General features: G+C 42.6%; 1 protein-coding gene across 1 annotated transcript in view; it reads right to left on the minus strand.

Annotated features, from left to right (window-relative positions):
* Positions 1 to 18,770, minus strand: part of LOC115775943 (CCR4-NOT transcription complex subunit 6-like) — a 29,110-nt gene that overhangs the window by 1,814 nt on the left and 8,526 nt on the right. Inside the window, exons 5-12 of the mRNA XM_030723481.1 lie at positions 18,451 to 18,540; positions 18,207 to 18,275; positions 16,635 to 16,792; positions 12,847 to 13,001; positions 12,314 to 12,465; positions 9,550 to 9,777; positions 8,618 to 8,820; positions 2,687 to 2,904 (exon numbers count right to left, since the gene is read on the minus strand). Coding sequence (XP_030579341.1) covers positions 2,687 to 2,904; positions 8,618 to 8,820; positions 9,550 to 9,777; positions 12,314 to 12,465; positions 12,847 to 13,001; positions 16,635 to 16,792; positions 18,207 to 18,275; positions 18,451 to 18,540 — 1,273 coding nt within the window. The remainder of the gene's footprint in view (positions 1 to 2,686; positions 2,905 to 8,617; positions 8,821 to 9,549; positions 9,778 to 12,313; positions 12,466 to 12,846; positions 13,002 to 16,634; positions 16,793 to 18,206; positions 18,276 to 18,450; positions 18,541 to 18,770) is intronic.

Consider the following 18,770-nt stretch of genomic DNA (forward strand, 5'->3'; position numbering starts at 1 on the left):
TGCCTGCGATTTAAAGCTGCGGCTCCACGGTTACAGGCCGTGCTGAGCCGACTCCGCGCATCTCAGGATTATGGCTTTTAAACACAGGAAAAGCTTTGACTGGTTTTACTACACACTGCAGATATGTTCGTCACTGAGAGTTTATCTGCAAGCACAGACAGGACTGGGTCTCAGCTATCAGCACTTTATGGTACCAGTTAAACTGCTGAGAAAAAGCTGGTGTTTAATATCACATCAGATTTGAATTATTTGAACTCAGATTGTCCCTGAATTAAATCAACTTAACTTTTCTGTGCTTAGACCAGTGGCTCCCACCCTTTTCACTTACCACTGTTTAGTGTGGACATGATTTTCCTTACTTTCTATCATGCATATCCTCTTCCAGTGATTGATGTTGTATTAAATAGTTTCAAATAAAATCTTTGTATGCACAAGTAACCCCTGTGAGCCTAAATCCCAGCCTTCAGAGGGACAGCCAATCAGAAGAAAGCTGGCTTAAAGGGATGGTGGCCATAAAGCAGGCTGCACAGAAGAACGGCCACACATTTAGTTAGTTATGCTCATTCTTCTGGTTTTTAATTTTCCAGGTCCTGAGGTGACATTACTGGACACCAACAGTGTTAATATTATTAATCACTTATGACAGATAGAAGAGAGGAGTTCAAACTGTTGAAAGCTGTTCTGTTCTCCTCTGTATGTTCTCCTGTTCCTGAGGACCTGAATGAGAGGAGCCAGTGTCACATCCATTATTCTGACAGTGAACCACGCAGACACTCAGGCATCCATCAGAATATCGAGCTGGAAATGAAGAAGATCCACTTTAAAACGAGCCACTCGGCTGAACCGTGAGCAGTTTGTTCAAAGAGTGAAACCCTGTTTTAAAACTACACAGGAAGGGCAGAAAAAGTTCCCAAAATAAAACTCAATTCTGATTTTATCTTTTGCCCTTTAATGTGTGAACCTCAGTCCCAGACTCAGAGCCACTGGTTTAAACATCTGAGAAGATTTATAGAAAGAAAATGCACCCCCCCCCCTCCCCAATTTAAAGAATAATTTCTCATTTGCTTTGTTTGTACTGACACCCAGTCCCACCCCTGCATCATTCATCATGTCAGACAGTCGAGCCTCTAAAAGGCCTGAAAGCAAACTAAATCATTATTTCATTAAAACTGACCAAATCTACTTTATTTGCACTTCCTAAAACTTAGACAAATTTGATTTTCCCCGGTTAGGAGCAAAAGTGCATCAGCATTTTTCAATCAAAAATGCACAAAGACCCGGGACTTCTACAATAACAAGAACAGCAGCAGCATACGTGTATGTGAATACATACATCACCTGTGCTTTTCACAACAGTAGCTTCCTGTTTGGTTTTGCTCGTACGACGTGACTCTGAGAGTCTTTAGTGTGGAAGGTGCTGCTGGATGCATAGCGTAGCCCTGAGTTACGACTTACAGAATAAAGAGCTATTCCTTCTAATCATCTGACACAAATACACAAAGTTTAGAGTCCACAGGGATCAATCGGCTCTGAGAACCAAATTCAAAGAGCACCTTTTAGTAAATACATTCAGCCTCGTGGTCGGGAAACATCGACTAAAACTGATTTTTTTGTCTCTGGCACTGATAAACGTCGTCTTACTGACGGAGGACGTGTCCGTGCTGCGGGGGGTTCTTTGGCCAGGCGGGTCAGGGGTTTAAAATCACAGCATGAAAAGATAAAACCGAGACGCGAACTGTTCGAGGATGAAAAACATTTCCTATCCGAGTAAATTTGGAAATTTGCAATGCTTAGAAAAATATTTGCACAAATTGATTGTTTTGTTACTTCAGCTGCAGAAATGTATGAACACGAAGGGAAAGACGTTTTATAAAAGCGACGCACCGCACCAGAGTTAAAGTGGAAGAAATTCATAGAAGGCCGAGCTTCACGTATCCCAGTAAATCTAATCATGGCTCCAGGATTGTTAATAATGACTTCACGTCCTTCCCGTGTTACTTCTAAAAACACCCAGCTCGCACCTTTGAAGCTTAAAAATCTGCACCCACTTATTATCTGGGCATTTAGTTTTTTCTCAAATAAGGACCTTTTTACAAAAAATACCAACGCAAACACCCTCGTATAACATTCATAGGACCGAGCTTTCTTTGTAGTGTTACCCTCTTTTCAATTAAACACCTGTCAGTTAATTTGGGTGAGAAAACAGGTTTCAGCTCTATGAAGCGTGCAGCATTTACACCGTGATGTCAGCTCTTTCATTTGTGTAGCAGATCTGCCTTCAAACAGTTGTTAGTATTAGTTTGCTGTTGTAGGAGCAGAATCTATAAGAGGTCATGTTTATGACTAAGGCAAAATTAAACAAATAAAGACACTGGGACATCTTCATCCCAACATTTGGTATCAAGCCTTTTCGAGGGGAGAAAGAAAAAAAAAAAAAAAAAAGATAAAAATATACACTGTGCAAAAACATAAAAAGGAGCAACAACTGGGGCGAATACTTCACTCCTTTTGGGGTAGGTTTGTCTCAGGGTTAGGGGGGGTCAGATGGTATCCGAGTTTAACGTGATTGGTAAACTGTACAGGGTCCTGTATAAAGCTGGAGGAGGGAGGAGGAGGAGGGTGGGACAGTGTTTAAAAGGTGGGGTAAAGAGGGGTAGGTGGGGCTCTCTCTCTCAGGCTGCACTACCTGTGGACCGGCAGGTGCAGCCCATTGAGGGGGTTGAGCGGGTGGGGCAGGGGAGGGTGCAGCTCCAGCTGGGCCAGCAGGGAGAAGTGGTCCGAGGGGATGTGCGGGTGGGGGCAGCCCGTGATGTTGTTGTCTATGAGCCACTGGCTGTCGAGCGGTCCGAGCACGCCCAGGACGCCCATGTGGGTCTTGGAGAAGAAGATGTAGTCGATCACACCCTGCAGACACAAAAACAGCACCTGGAGTCAACGCCGTGTGGGAGTCAAACCAAAAGAAGAGTCACACCAACAATCTACAACTACAACTCGATTCCATGGCTACACATCCTCAAATCCTCTCCCCGCATCTCCTCCCACCAAAAGAGGAAATATAATCGAGGAGGCTTCCATCTTGGAAGGGTTTCTGCAATCAGTCTATAAAAGAGGGACAAACCATGGTGAGAGGAGGACTCTGTAAACTACTCATACTTGTTATTTGTAAGTTTTTTCAGTTATTTAGGAGACTCAAACTTTCTGTCCTTTGGTGCACAAGAGAGGAGCTGAGATGCTGAGACAATCAGCCTGTTAAGTGGGAAACAACGCTTAAAATAACCACACGGATCAGACTCGTTTAAAGAGTCCTCCTCTCACCATGCTCCTCCTTCAACAGGGTGACGGACAGACGAGCAGGTTTAACCACTTCATCACTTCATGACTGAAAGTCTCATCAAGTCTTTGTCTGCTTTACAGAGTAAATAATATTAAGCGTGGAGCGTAATCTGACGGCTGTACTCTTGATGTCTTCTGACAGGATGCCAAATCTTTACCTCTGAGCCTCCTTATTAACAGGTTGTGTATAACGACACTTTCTCAATGTTTCTCAAACCTCTAAAGATGGACGAGTGCGAGTGAGATGTGCAGAGGAAATATATGTACAAATTTATGAAAGCTATTCTGCTGTTTCAGATCACTTTATTACACTTTTGTGTCATTTTCTTTCATAATAAAAACAACCTGTCCTTTCTAATTTATTACATGTGTGAATAAATCAGCTCCTTAGATGACTAATCAACGCTAAGAGAAGCAGAAATGAGTCAAGCTCATTATTAATATTCAAACATTCACCAGTGAAAGTGCTGCAAGTGACTCACTGGGCTTCAGTCAGGGGCATCAGCAGTGAGCAGAGAGGCAGTGCTAATGGTTAGTCTGCACTGTGTGAAGAGCTATTTAAAGGATGGCCGTCGATGCCTCGTCTCTGAGGGTCTACTGTCAGCTTGGGCTCCCTGTCGCTCTCGAGCCTACTGCCACCCGAGCGGGGCCCCCCCGTTTGCACCCACAGACATCCTGGTGTGGAGGCTGCAGGATGGTGGGGGGGCTGCACATCGCTCGTGAGCTTTATTATCACAAACACCTGCTAATTGTGGGCCAAAAGCCACTAGTAAGCCTGCATAAGTAAAGTTAAAGGAAAATATATTTTTAAGCTGCTAATCATATATGAATAACTTTATTGATCCCAGAGGGAAATTCATAAGTCCAACAGCTCATCTGCTATTTGTATGAGAACTGAAAAGCCTGATGTCTGTGGCTACAAATGATTTTCTGTATCCTCTGTTTTTCAGCAGAGACGAGTCTTCCAGTGCTGATGCTTTTTGTTCCATAAAGATGTTATAAAGTGGCTGATCGGAGTCGTTCAGGATGGTTTCTGAGGCCTTTAGTGTGCATATATTCACACTAATGTGTGAATATATGCACACTGAGTTAATGCATAACTGTGTTAATTTAATTTGATTTATTCAATTTTATTTATATAGTGCCAAATCACAATGGTCACCTCAAGGTGCATTTTACTGTAAAGTAACCCTAACCCTACAATAATAAGAAAACCCCAAAACGAGCCCCTATGAGCAGCACTTGGTGACAGTGGGAAGGAAAAACTCCCTTTAAACAGGAAGAAACCTCCATCAGAACCAGGCTCAGGGAGGGGGGGTCATCTGCTGAGGGGAGAGACAGAGATTAATAATAACTAATGATTAAATGCAGAGTGGAGTATAAACAGAGTGAAAAGAGGTGAATGAAAAGAAACAGTGCATTATGTGAACCCCCCAGCAGCCTAGGCCTATAGCAGCATAACTAAGGGAGGGTTCAGGGTCACCTGATCCAGCCCTAACTATAAGCTTGATCATAAAGGAAAGTTTTAAGCCTAATCTTAAAAATAGAGAGGGTGTCTGTCTCCTGAATCCAAGCTGGAAGCTGGTTCCACAGAAGAGGGGCCTGAAAGCTGAAGGCTCTGCCTCCCATTCTACTCTTAAGTATCCTAGGAACCACAAGTAAGCCAGCAGTCTGAGAGAGAAGTGCTCTGTTGGGGTGATATGAGACTATGAGGTCTTTGAGATAAGATGGGGCCTGATTATTCAAGACCTTGTAGGTGAAGAAGACTCCCCATTTACATGAACAAATTGGAGTCTATGAGATAAATATGATTCAAACCACTGCAGTGCAGTACCTTTAATACCTATAGTATGCTCTAATCTCTGTAATAAAATGTTATGGTCAACAGTATCAAAGCTGCACTGAGGTCCAATAATTGGAAAGACTTCTTTGAACAGTCTAGTAGGAATGGGATCTAACAAACATGTTGCTGGTTTGGAGGAAGTAACTATTGAAGTTAACTCTGAAAGATCAACTGGAGCCAAAGAGTCTAAACAAATACCAGCAGTGCTGAAAGCAGCCGAACATGAAGAATAATCTTTGAGATGGTTATGAATAATTTTTTCTCTAATGTCTAAAATTTTATTTGTAAAGAAATCCATGAAGTCACTACTAGTTAACGTGAAAGGAATACTCGGCTCTACAGAGCTCTGACTCTTTGTCAGCCTGGCTACAGTGCTGAAAACAAACCTGGGGTTGTTCTTATTTTCTTCAATTAATGATGAGTAGTAAGATGTCCTAGCTTTACGGAGGGCTTTTTTATAGAGCAACAAACTCTTTTTCCAGGCTAAATGAGCATCTTCTAATTTAGTGAGACGCCATTCCCTCTCCAGCTTTCGGGTTATCTGCTTTAAGCTGTGCGTTTGTGAATTATACCACGGAGTCAGGCACTTCTGATTTGAAGCTTTCCTTTTCAGAGGAGCCACAGTATCCAAAGTTATACGCAGTGAGGATGTAAAACTATTGACGAAAATCAATCAGAGAGTCTAAACAAATACCAGCAGGACTGAAAGTGATTAATTCATTCAATCTTTACATGTTTAAGGTCTCTGCCATAATTGGGTAGTCTGTGTAAGACAGTTGGGGAATTTATTGCTACTAATGTTAAAACCGGGAAGAAAAAAAACTAATTTAAGTGTCAACAGGCTGTCTGGATGACTCAGATACCGAAGCAGAAATGAAGAGCTAAACCACAAGGGAGATTCAAGAAATATGCTCTGAAACCAACACATACAAAATAAACCAAAGCAGAGAAAAGTTTTTGTTTCAGAAAACAGTAAAGGGTAAATCATGGCGCGATGTTTAAGGTTTTCCACTCCCACTGAGGTCTCACTGCAAAACGATTCAGAACATGAAACAATCTCCACATACAGAAAACATGAGCTACATGAACACAGTAACAACAGGTTTGATCTACTCACCGTGTAGTTTGAATATTCAACTCAAATGAAAATTTAATGGTGGAACAAATTATGATTATAAAGATTTCAGCTTTGCTGTAACACGTTTTTCTACATAACTGAACATTTACCCTTTCTGGAATTGGCCAATGCATCCTTAAGAAAACACCTAATTATCCTGACTCATACAGAAATACAAGAGGCCGCTGGCACAGTAATTTTCAGTATCTATATGACTGTGATGACCAGCTACATCACATGATCTCACCCGAGCACGGCACACACAGCCTTTTTGTCTGATGCCTCCTGAATCGATGCCTCGATGTAAGGCATCGATTCGGGGATCGCTGCTCTGATGCACCGGCTGCAGCAACATCAGTCTCAGCACCTCTGTGGAAACATGCAAAGTCCACGGCTGGAGGAGCTGGGGTTACGTTTAGGGACTAAACTTAGAGGTAGCGCCGGGAAAACGGCTGCACAACCTCAGACACCTGTCTCTTGGATGGGTGTTCTGGAATGCAAATTTCATTATATGTTTACATATAATGACAATAAAGTCTTCTTGAAAACATGTCCTGTTTAGGCTTAGACAAACACTGTGGTTTGGGTAAAAACATGCCTCACTGACTGTGCTCACTGATGGATGACGAGCTGGGAGAGACAGGCCTGTGAGTCAGGGCACAGATGCCAAAGGTCACGCAGTGCGTCAGTGAGCCACAGTGGTGGCACAAATTGACGCCTCGAGGATGAAAATGGGGCTATGCACATTAGCATCCACCCCAGTATACTTGGAAACTAATTTTAAAGCTAATTTAAAGCTAAATCTGTGCCGTAAGCCTGTAAGCCTTAAAGACTTTCAGCAGCTGCAGGAATCGAGGGTCTCCTCAAAGCCACCGACCAGCAGCATCTCCTAAAACGGAGCACCAGCAGAACAAAGATCCGCGGTGACAGCAGGTGGCTTGTTTAGCTTTAGTACTGTGTTCTGTGTAGCGTGCATGTTTTCTGTGGTTTTCCTCTGCACCAGCGTCTGCTGTAACATTTCCCAAAATGATGCATGACTGTAATCACATCAAGTCATTACTGATATTACATAAACTCTTCAATTATCTGCTGAACAGATCAAATAGAAAAATATTTCTGAGGAACACAGCAGAGCTCAGCGGAGAGACGCACATTAGTGCAATTGTACTGGACAAAAAGGACAAGAAGGTGACAGCAGGGCCAACACTGCACCCAGGACAGAAACAGCAATCAGCTGATGGCACTGAGCTGGCAGCAAACATGCCCAGACCCAGAGCACTGATGCAGCGCTGCAGCCTCATTTCCATCTGTACCTGTTTCTATAGTATAACCACAGGTCACACACACACACACACACACACACACAGACACACACACACACACACACACACACACACACACACACACACACAAACACACACACACACACACACACACACACACACACACACACACACACGAAACCTGGGATCAAACCACCGTAACCCGCTCAGAGTTCTGCCTCCTCCATCTACAGTTTGTGTTGGTACTTGTAGCTAATGTGACAGTGCAGCTCAGGCCACACTGTGGAATAATGGAACCAGTAATGTCTTTGTTCCTGGGTGTAAATCAGTCACAGAACATCACTTTTTTAAAAAGTAACTGGAAAAAGGGGCAGTTCCTCTGCGGTTGGGTAGCTTCTCTTTGGTTCAGCTGTCCGGGAAAGCCAACATGAATAAATACTGCTTTGGAACAGGTTGTGAATGTGAGTGTGGATGGTTGTCTGTCTCTCGGTGTTAGCCCTGCGACAAGCTGGCGACCTGTACAGGTGTACTCTGCCTCTTGCCCTATGACAGCAGATATAGGCTCCACATGACCCAACGACCTCTGCAGTGTATTCAGGAGCTTTACTCAAAGCAGGATGAGGCTCATCAGAAACTCAGGAGGAAGAGGGGAAAGAGCTGCAGCCAGAAATCTGTGTGCTCCCAGAGAAGCTGATCAGAATCAACAGGGCACGCCACCTTTGATCAAATCATCGCTGAGATGGAGGCGGCATCCTGAAGCAGAGGGCAGAAAACCACAGGGCCAAAGGAACACTAAGGGCAATGAAAGGTCACTGAACCCTGGTCCTCCGCACACTTGACTGCACGTTTAATGCAGTTTATTTCCACACTTTGGCTCTTCTTTCCCACGGCTGCCTTGTGATGCTCATAGGGGATTGCCTGATTGAGGCTTTTTCCTCCCACGGAGCACATTTGGAGGATCTCGGTCACACTGACTGTTGATCTTTTTTGGTGCTAAAAAAACAAATCTGTTTCAAATGGAACTATTTTTGTTTGTTTTACCTTGAAGTCATATGTGTAGTTGGTGTAAGGCATCAGATTGCTGTCATAGGCGCTCTTCAGCTGGAAGCTGTGTGTGATGCTCCCGTCTGAGTTCCCGTTCTTGCCGTTGCAGCTGAAGTTGGTCAGACATTCGTTGTAGCGTAGCTCCTTAAAGTCTTTGTGGTTCTCAGCCACTCCCCCATTGCTCAGGTACTCCACCACACCTGCATCAAAGAGCAGGAACAGTTACAGATACTTTCCAATCACCAATAAACACAAAGAACAGTAGGAAGTATTTGATAAGACACTGTAATAGTGAAACCCCATAACAGCCCAGTAATAATGACAAGAAACTTAGTTTAATACCAATAAGAAGAAGAAGAAGAAACAGCCTTTATTGTCCCACAGAGGGGAAATTTGGGTGTAACAGCAGCCGCAGTTATTATAAATATAAATAAAAATATAATAATTTACACTATTAAGAAAAGAATATATATATATATAAAATCAACAAACAAGATTAACCTTAATACTACTAATAATAACACTATATACAATGTACATGATGTGCCTGTGTGTTGAACCTTAACAGGCCGGACTATTTACAGTATAATTACAATACATGGTATACAATAACATGGTAGAAATATAATTAAAGAATAATTAAGAGTAGAGCATAAATAACAATATCAAAAGTTTAATGAAAAGATCATTTAGACTACAGAAGTGCAGTGGCATTAAAGCTGAAAATTAGATCAACTGTTTACAGTTTCCTTTAACTATAAAGTTTGGAGACTCAAGAGATTAAAGAAAATACTTTATTAAATATAAAACTGTACACAATTGGGCACAATTAATCCAGTCCATTTAAGCTCTGTTAAAAACTGCACCTAAATTAATTTTACTTTCCCAGATTTGGAATGACCCAGGTTCCTGACATGTGGCAGCCTTACCAGAGTCAGGCAGCGAGTTGAGGTCAGCGCACAGGACGATGGGGATTGAGGACGGGTCAGAGGTCGGCGAGCCTGTTGCCACGGAGCCCGAGGCCCTCTCAGCAATGCTTTTCAGCTCTGACAGGAACATCATGGTTTGGATCAACTTGACGTCCGAGTACTCGGGGTCCCAGTGCATGTGGGCGTTCGCCACCAGGATAAGCTGCCTCTCCTGCGGCGGCTTCATGCCTAAAAAACACAAAGAAGAAGAAAAACAGAGGCTGCCAGTCAAACAGGGTTTTAATATCATTTTTATTTCATTTACAATGATTACGCCACATTCTGCCTGAGGGCCCGACGTCCTCTAGTGGGCGCTGTGGCATTTACCATAGAATACCAGAACTGGCAGGTCCACCACTGGAGCCATTAGTGGAATGAAATCTTTGGACCCACTGTCAGACCCTACGAGAGTATGCAGGCAGTTCCTGGAGGATGAAGGAATAGATACCACTGAGTGGCCTCCACCCTCACCTGACCTAAATCCAACAGAACATCTCTGGGATATTATGCCAGGTTGCTCCTCGGGCTGTCCAGGAGCTCAGTGATGCCCTGGTCCAGATCTGGGAGCAGATCCCTCAGGACACCATCATCATCTCATTAGGAGCCCCGACGCTGTCAGGCATGCACACGAGCGCGTGGGGGCCACACAAACTATTCTTGCTGAGTTGTTGCAGTGAAATTTCAGCTAAATGTTCCAGCTGCTGCATCGTTTTTCACTTCAGGGTGAATTCAGCCTCTGTAGGTTCATCATTTTCATTTCCATCAAACACTGTGGAATCCTTTCATTCCTGACACATCACCCGGTCCGCATCTGTACGGATATCCAGCATGATGTACTTTCAAAGTATTCCTTCAATTTTTTTGTAACAACATACAAACAACACTGTAAAAACCTGCAGAAGAAGAGGAATTAACTGACACAGCTTCTGAATCGGAGCTTTTTGACTTATTTTGAGAAAAAGATAAAGATATGAGTTATAAAATTCTGCATACTTTTACTGGACAGCTTTTTATACTTAGATAAAATTACACTGGGGAAAACCACGTTATGCAAGCAGAACAGTTCCACATTACTTTCACTGGCACATGAAAAAATGTGTTTTTGCTTTAAAAAAAAAACAAAAACTAACAGCATGTAAAACCCCCAGAGAAATCCTGATGGTTATTTTGGATACAGAAAACCACAAACAATGAGGCAACTTCAAAAACTCAAAATTGCTGACAGAACAAAATATTTAAAAAGGAAGAGTGGAATATATTAAGCATCAATGAATGAGACAGACTGACCACAAACAGGGAAGTTCACTGGGAGCAGAAAAGGCCTGTGTGTGTGTGTGTGTGTGTGTGTGTGTGTCTCACTGCAAACCCAAGTAAGTTACTAATTAATACATTTAATCTTTTAACCACAGCAGAATGAAGCAGATACTATGTGAGCAGCAGCAGCCACAGCAGCGTGACTCGAATAACTCGATTACAACAATCCTCATCTCTGTAGCGCTCAGTTTTCACCAACGTCTGCAACTAAAAACAGACCTACGATCAAAACGTACGCAAGAGCACCGTGTGAATAAAAAGTATTACAACATTAAACCCGAGTAGGCCCCAGACTGATACCACAACTGCCGCAGTGAAGATGATGCTGTCTATGCACACACGGCAAAGCGCAAAGAGGCGGAGCCGCCACAGTGAAGGTGAGCTCAGGTGGAGTGAAAGAAACAGAGCATCTGAAACAGCAGCACGTCTTCCTGTAATCACCACTAAAACCTTCACTGGGTAAAAAGCTGGAGGTCATCAACCACCTGATCAACAAGCTCCAGCGAGAAGAAAAGAGAACTTTGCAGCTGCTCCATCCACCGTCGTTTACTTCACACAGAGAAAACGATCATTTTAAAAGGTCTCTCTCTTTTGAAGAGTTATTATTGCTCATTAAAAAGATAGAAGTATGTTTTATCTGATTACTTGATTAATTAATGGAATAATTGATTGATTGATTGATTGACAGCTGTAGCCCCTAAACCACAGTGAGGCAAAACACGTGTGTGGATACAACCTCATGCAGCCTCACTAAAACACTTTTATCCACTCAGCTTTATTGACACTAATTAACCAAATCAACTGTTCCTGGCGTGTGTTTCACTACTTCAGCTATTACAGTCTGTGTCCTGAGAAACAGGTGCTGCTCACAGAGGGTCTCCTCTCACTGATCAACATCGAACATCGTGTTACATTGTATCATCAACTGTGGCAATTAATTTTTTAAAGTGTATATTCAATTAGCTTTATTCTGTTTACCTTTTACGGATGCTATTTTTCTTTGCACTTTAACTTTCTGTGTTTCCCTGCGTGAAGCTCCCTTTCTGCCTCTGATCAAAGCCAACAGTGACACCTTGTGGGGAAAACACATTACTGCAGTTTCACTTTTACTGATCCTTTAATTTATTTGACAAAAATGACTGTGGATTACAATTTTCAAGCTCAAATTTTTTTATTTCTATTTTCCTGATGTGCTGAACTGTGTGCCTCCGTCACATGTTAGTAATGACCCTGGTTTTATAGCCTTCTAACTTTCCAAGTTACAGAAGCAGGGGGGTCCGTTCACGTGCACAGTTATACGCACGCTGAAACCATTCAGGTTCAGGAGAAGTCTGAATGAACTGCTAAATTACAAAATGAAAATCATTCCCTCATCATCTGAGACAGATCCCAGAGTAACTTCCAGTCTTACCACCGGAGAACATGTCCTTGTTGACCTCGAGCAGCACAGCCACCCCGATGTTGTCTTTGGTCATCACTCGGTTCAGCATGACCTCTGAGCCCTCAGAGTTAGCCATGGCCACCTGATTGAACTCCACAGTGTGTTTCTGAACCAAAGCGAACCTGCAGGAGCACCAAAAAGCAGCAGAAATGAGGACTTTGAAAACTGATGCACTTGTTGATAGTAGTTACATCGAGAAAAGATTTCCTCCTTTAAATCTGCCCCTCTGAGCTCAGAGTGAATACAGTGGATAATAAACAGAGTCAGGCTCCAGTTTTATGCACTTCCATGTTATTTGTGACTATTACTAAATAGATTGCACACAAATCCTACATGAGAAAACAGAGTGAGATTCAAAAAAGCTGAAACTATAATTTTAGTAATAATATAATCCTGGATAAAAGGCACCAACAAAATTCTCCATTCATGAAATCAAAATGTACTTAAAGTACTTAAAGTATACTTCAAGTATATTTAAGTATGTATAAAGCTCTTAAACTCACTTCTCAGTCTTGAAGAACACGGCACAGCCGTCCACGTGTTTCCTCTCCTGTTCTGAAACCAGTTTGGCACGAGATTTTGGACAGAAGTAGCCGTCGTAGCCGCGCTCCTTTAGTGTTTCCAGAAACAGCGTGTAGTACTGCTCTGTCTCCACCTCCTGCAGACACACAGGGCAACAACCTAAAGGACTCAGTGAGATGTACATGGCTCAAATACAGCATTAAAACCACGAGAGGTGACGTGAATACTGCTGATCATCTCGTCACAATGCAAAGTTCTGCTCAGGAATCACTCAAAATTATAACCAGGGTTCTTGCACCATTTCAAAAGTCAAAGATCTCAAATTAAACTTAAGGAGGAACAATACGAAATATTAAGTATTATATTCAAACCTGTTTTAAAAAAAAAACAAACTGCTAGTAGAGATTTTTAAAAAAAAGAGATTTCAAAGTCAAAATGAGCCGTCAAAGCGGTCATGAGTTACTAAAGAGATGCAGTGTCAGTTTATTATCGGTCTTTATGGGCGTTTCCCTTCTAAGAGCACAAGAAGAAGAATATTTAAAAAACAGGATTTAAGAGGTTTTAACATCATAATGTCTTGAGTCACTTGGACACTTTACCTCCACTGCCATCACTTTATCCATACAGTCAGATACATTTTATTTATTACACTCACCCATATAATGCATACCGTGTATGCTGTGTACCTTACCGGCTACAAATGTATATAATATTTTGATATCTTTATATAGTGTTTTGACGTGTGTGTATATGTAAATGTGGGTATTGACACTGATATATATATTTATGTATATAGTGCTTATGTATATGTGTATAGTTTTTGCTATTTTATTTTATTCTATTGAATTTTAGTTTTTAGTTTAAGATAAGAGATAGATAAGATAAAACTTTAATGATCCCACGACGGGGAAATTTGTGCATTACAGCAGCTCAATACAGAGAAAAAATGAAAAGGATGAGTAAGAACAAGTAACTAAACTAAAAACTAAAACTAAAATTCAATAGAATAAAATAAAATAGCAAAAAACTATACACATATACACACATATAGTTATTTGTTCTTACTCATCCTTTTCATTTTTTCTCTGTATTGAGCTGCTGTAATGCACAAATTTCCCCTTCGTGGGATTAATAAAGTTTTATCTTATCTTATCTTATCTTATCTCTTAAGAAGGTGCATGTCTTTGGAATGTGGGAGGAAACCGGAGTACCCGGAGGAAACCCACGCAAGCACGGGGAGAACATGCAAACTCCACACAGAGAGAGGGAGCATTTACTGGGGTTAGGTTAATTGGCTAATCTAAATTGCCCATAGGTGTGACTGAGCGCGTGAATGTGAGTGTGAAAGGTCGTCTGTCCCTCTGTGTTGGCCCTGCAACAGGCTGGCGACCTGTTCAGGGTGTACCCTGCCTCTCGCCCTATGACAGCTGGGATAGGCTCCAGCCCCCCCGCGACCCTGAACAGGATATGCGGAAGCGAATGGATGGATGGATGGATGGATTTAAGAAGGTGGGGGAGGATGTTTGATAAAAAGCACCCCCGTTTTTTGCCTGAGGGGAGAGTTCATCACACCGAGCGTGTAACTGATGCAGGTGGATGGATCAAAGCTACATGTGCAGGGCATGAATTTTGGCCATCCTGCAACTCTTCACCGAGTCGTCACCTCCAATATTTCGAGCCAAGTGCCACATGTTTTTCATCCTCAGTAACACCGATGAAACCGAACTGAAGGTGGGGCCGTGGGGGGAGGAATGCAGACGTTTTAAAGTGAGAAGAAGAACACGCAGCATTTTGGATTTTTTCTTACAGAGATCGGTCCATAATAAGTTTACACAGCTCTGCAACACAACCAGTCATTTCACCAGTTTTTCTCCTCTCAGATCCATGCAGTACTGAAACGCCTGTTATAAAGCAGATACTAACGGGACTGACGTGTGTTACATTAATGCCTGAAAGTTACAACATGCATACCGACTTTAACAAATACCTGAAGCATCACATGGCGAGCCAAAAGAAAGATGCTGGGATTTCTGCACGCAGCACAGTCACTGTGTAACTTTAATAATATGCAGATGGGTCAGAGTCTGATGGTAACTAACCTGACCTGCACGTCCTGCATGTCAGCTGGGACACAGGTGGACTAGTGTGTAATACTACAGCTCTTCTCCGCAGTGGCCATCAAAGACTCGCTGGGTTGTAATTTTAGGGATCCACATGTTCCTTTTGGCTGAATATTCAAACCATTTAAATCCAAAGTTTCCAAAAAAAAATAAAAAAATAAATAAAAATAATCACTGGGAAGAGCAGGTTCCAGTGCAGGCTGTTTATTAGACAAAAACACACACACAAAGACCAAAACAGACAGTAACATAGTTAAGACTGAGATGACCCCTCCTAATTTACATTAAGTCTCAACCCCTGAAACTTGAACCCCAGCCAATCACCTGTTGAGGCTCTGCCCACTCTTGTCCCACGTGGACTAAAGAAACAAACGTCACCAGGGTACCTCAGTGGTTTACAACAGCTCTGACAGCTGTCACAGTGATAATCTTCTTTCAATTAAAACCTCTGCTATGAAAACACCTCTTTGACAGTCCCCACTTAGCTACTCCTGCTAATCTATGTTACACAAACACAGGTGGCTCTGCAGAGCTCCACTGTTGGAGCCCACCTGTCAGAAGACTTCCTAAAATACAAGACGAGGTCACAAAGTCATGTGAACCAGAGATGTTCCTGCAGCCCACCAAGGCCTCGAGCATACATGAGTGATAGATTTAACAGGCCTTACCTTTGCCCCAGTAACCTTAATGTATTCAGTGTTCATTACTCCAGTGTGTGTGTGACTAATATACTTTAATACATGATATAAAAATAGCAACAGAAAATAATCAATATTAAAGTGATAAAAATTCCCAACAGACTAACGACCAACAATGAAACAACCACCCTGTAATAAAGTGGACTCTGTTTCAGTGGGAAACAAGCCAGGATCAATCAGTAACATCTACCTCTTTATCTGCTTCAGTGGACAATGACTTGGTTGTGCTGATAGGAGAACAGTGGATACTCTGGACTGATCCAAGCAGTCTATAACAGCTCTGCACAGTGTAATGACTGCAGAACAGACAGAAGAAGAATGCCAGCCTTTGTTGGCACTGTTCTGAGTGAACCACCTCAGCAGATGTACAACAGCTCCGACAGGCTCATTTAGTTCACTGTTTTCTCTCAGATGCTGAAACCACTCAACATTTCTTTTACTCTGAAATGTTTATGAGCCGCTCCGATGCTGCTGAGCAGCAGGCAGGAGCAGACCGGGCAGCAGTCCGATGCCGGGCTGCCGAGATGGATTTTAGGAACATGGAATGTCACATCTCTGGTAGAGAAGGAGCCTGAGCTGGAGCACGAGGCTGGGGGGTATCAGGCAGATGTAGTCATGCTCACCTCAATGCAAAGCTCGGATTCTGACACAAACTCTCCTGGAGAGGAGCTGGACTCTGTTCCAGTCTGGAGCTGCACTCAGTGAGAGGCGTCAGGCAGGGGTACGTATACTTTTATACCCACAGCCCAAATAACCAGATAACCTGTTTGTCCACTGTGTTCATCCGAGTGGGAAGATATCCAAATATTAAACAAATATTTGGGACTGACCAAGAAATCTACCCGAAGTCTGAGTGTTTAAGGTCTGCTATGGCTGCTCCACAAAAGCTCACTGAGAATACCTCGATGCTGGCAGGATATACAGCATCTTCTGAGGCAGCGCGGGCTTTACCTGTAGGCTGATGATGTCAGCGTCACAGCTGGTGATTTCCTCCATGATGCCCTTTTTCCTGTACTCCCAGTTTAAGGCCCAGGATGGACAGTAGCCGTACAGCTGTCGCGTGGCGTACTTGTCGCACAGCACGTTGTAGCACATAACCGTGAAGACAGCTGGAAAAGTTAAACATATGATATTAATTAGAGAAAAGACAAATCTGAAAGTTATGAATGAAGTTTCGCATGAACTGCCTGAAAAATTCTTCCCCAAACTCAGAAAGGATCACCTGTGGACTCAGGTTAGTCATGTGCCTCTTTTCGACCAGTACCTACTCGACTCAGTTCTGCTCGGTTTCAGTCGTTTTCCATTAAGTACCGTTCGAAAGTCCCGTGATGTCACAACACAAACAGTCGCTCCATCTGGATACTGTTGTCAGGCATCGAGCACAATAACATCCGTGTGGGTTAGTGTGTAACCATTTCCCTCTTCGCCAGGTTTCAAAAACAGCAGCTTTGGTTCTTGTGAGGGAGTCGCTCTGACGTCACTCCCTGGATAATCAATGGCATGAGGGGTAAAAAAGTACCTGGTTGGGCGCCCGGGTGGCTCAGCGGTGGAGCAGGCGACCACAGGCATGTACTGTGTTGCGGTGCGGGCGGCGTGGGTTTGAGTCCCAGCCTGCCTCCAGTTTGCCTGCGTGTCTTCCCCTGTATCTTTCCCCCATTTCCTGTTTCCCTCTACTGTCAGTAAAAGCTGCTGTGGCCAAAAAAAAAGTACCTGGTACCAGGTATTACCACCTAATGGAAAACCCAAAAAACAAAGTTGAGCTGAGTAGGTACGTGTGGAAAAGGAAATCTGAATGTTAGTCTCTGTTTATAATTTATAGGGGTCCATTTAATAAATTTAGTTTTTAATGCCTTAAAATGTTTCATTTCATTTCATTTTATCATTGTTTTCAGCTGAAGCCATTCCTGTCAATCAAAGCAGCTGCATGACTAACTTACTTACTTGTTATCAAAAAATAAATTCACCCCAGATAAAGTTGTTTTCAGGCTGTAAACGTACTTTTTTAATGCTTTAAAGTTCAGCTGGGCGGTTTTAATTTCATGCGTGATGAATTTTTAAGGTGAACATAGAAAACACCCACTGTGGCTTTTCCAGAGGCTTTAATGCATCAACTGTACAGATAATTTATGGAGGGGGAGCCGTTTTAACTGAGCCCCTCTCTCACTCACAATCTAATCATGTGACTCAAGAACATTAATATAAGAAAACAAATAATACTTCAGAACTAACTGACATCAATCATTCAATCTAATGACTGCACATTTATATAGTTCTATACACCATCAGACGGCATGCTGGGTAATACTGGCCAGCAGTGTTTTTGCTCTGTGCAGCATTCAAGAAAATAAAAATGAAGTTTGATTGACAGCTGCACTTCAGGGGTGTGTTAAGAAGCCGGGTGTTGGCTTAGAATAAAAACAGCTCAATAAAGAAACATTACATTAACCTAAAAAGCATCAGAAGCTAACGGCTTGTTAAGGACCGCCTCCCTGTGCCAAGTCACGTCCTCTGAGACAAGCTTACCGGTGGGGATCATTTGGTCTCGCTCCTTCAGAGTGATCCAGGGTCTTTGGGGGAGCTGCTCTGGGTGCACTGGGGAAAAAAAAAAAAAAAAACAGGGCAGGATTAGTGCTCATCTGTCCACGACAGACACAATGGCATACCTGCTATGATATACCTGCAGCGCTGAGGTCTACAAAAAACTGTTTGCTAAAATATGCATGAGTTCTGATAAACAGCTGAGGTGACGCGCTGCTGAGCCTCTTACCTGCTAGATTGTCGAGCATGTAGTTCAAAAGCTTTCTGGTTCCGTCCGGCTCCTGGTACAAATTCAGGATGTCTTGGGACAAAGGATTTCCTGCAAAACAGTCAGTTTGTTGGTAAAATAACAAAAATAATCAGTCTGTGTCACCTTATTGGAAAATCTATGTTTACTGTTTTTGTTTAATGTGCTGGAGGAAATAACAACCCAGTTAACAAAAATAACTGGTAACTGATTAAAACTCAGAGAAGAGAACTAAACCCTACACAGAGATAATCTGTGAGATAATCTTTTTTTTTTTTCTTCAAGATGGCGCCGGTGAGGTC

This window comes from Archocentrus centrarchus, unplaced genomic scaffold, assembly GCF_007364275.1.
Source record: "Archocentrus centrarchus isolate MPI-CPG fArcCen1 unplaced genomic scaffold, fArcCen1 scaffold_26_ctg1, whole genome shotgun sequence".
Taxonomy (NCBI): domain Eukaryota; kingdom Metazoa; phylum Chordata; class Actinopteri; order Cichliformes; family Cichlidae; genus Archocentrus; species Archocentrus centrarchus.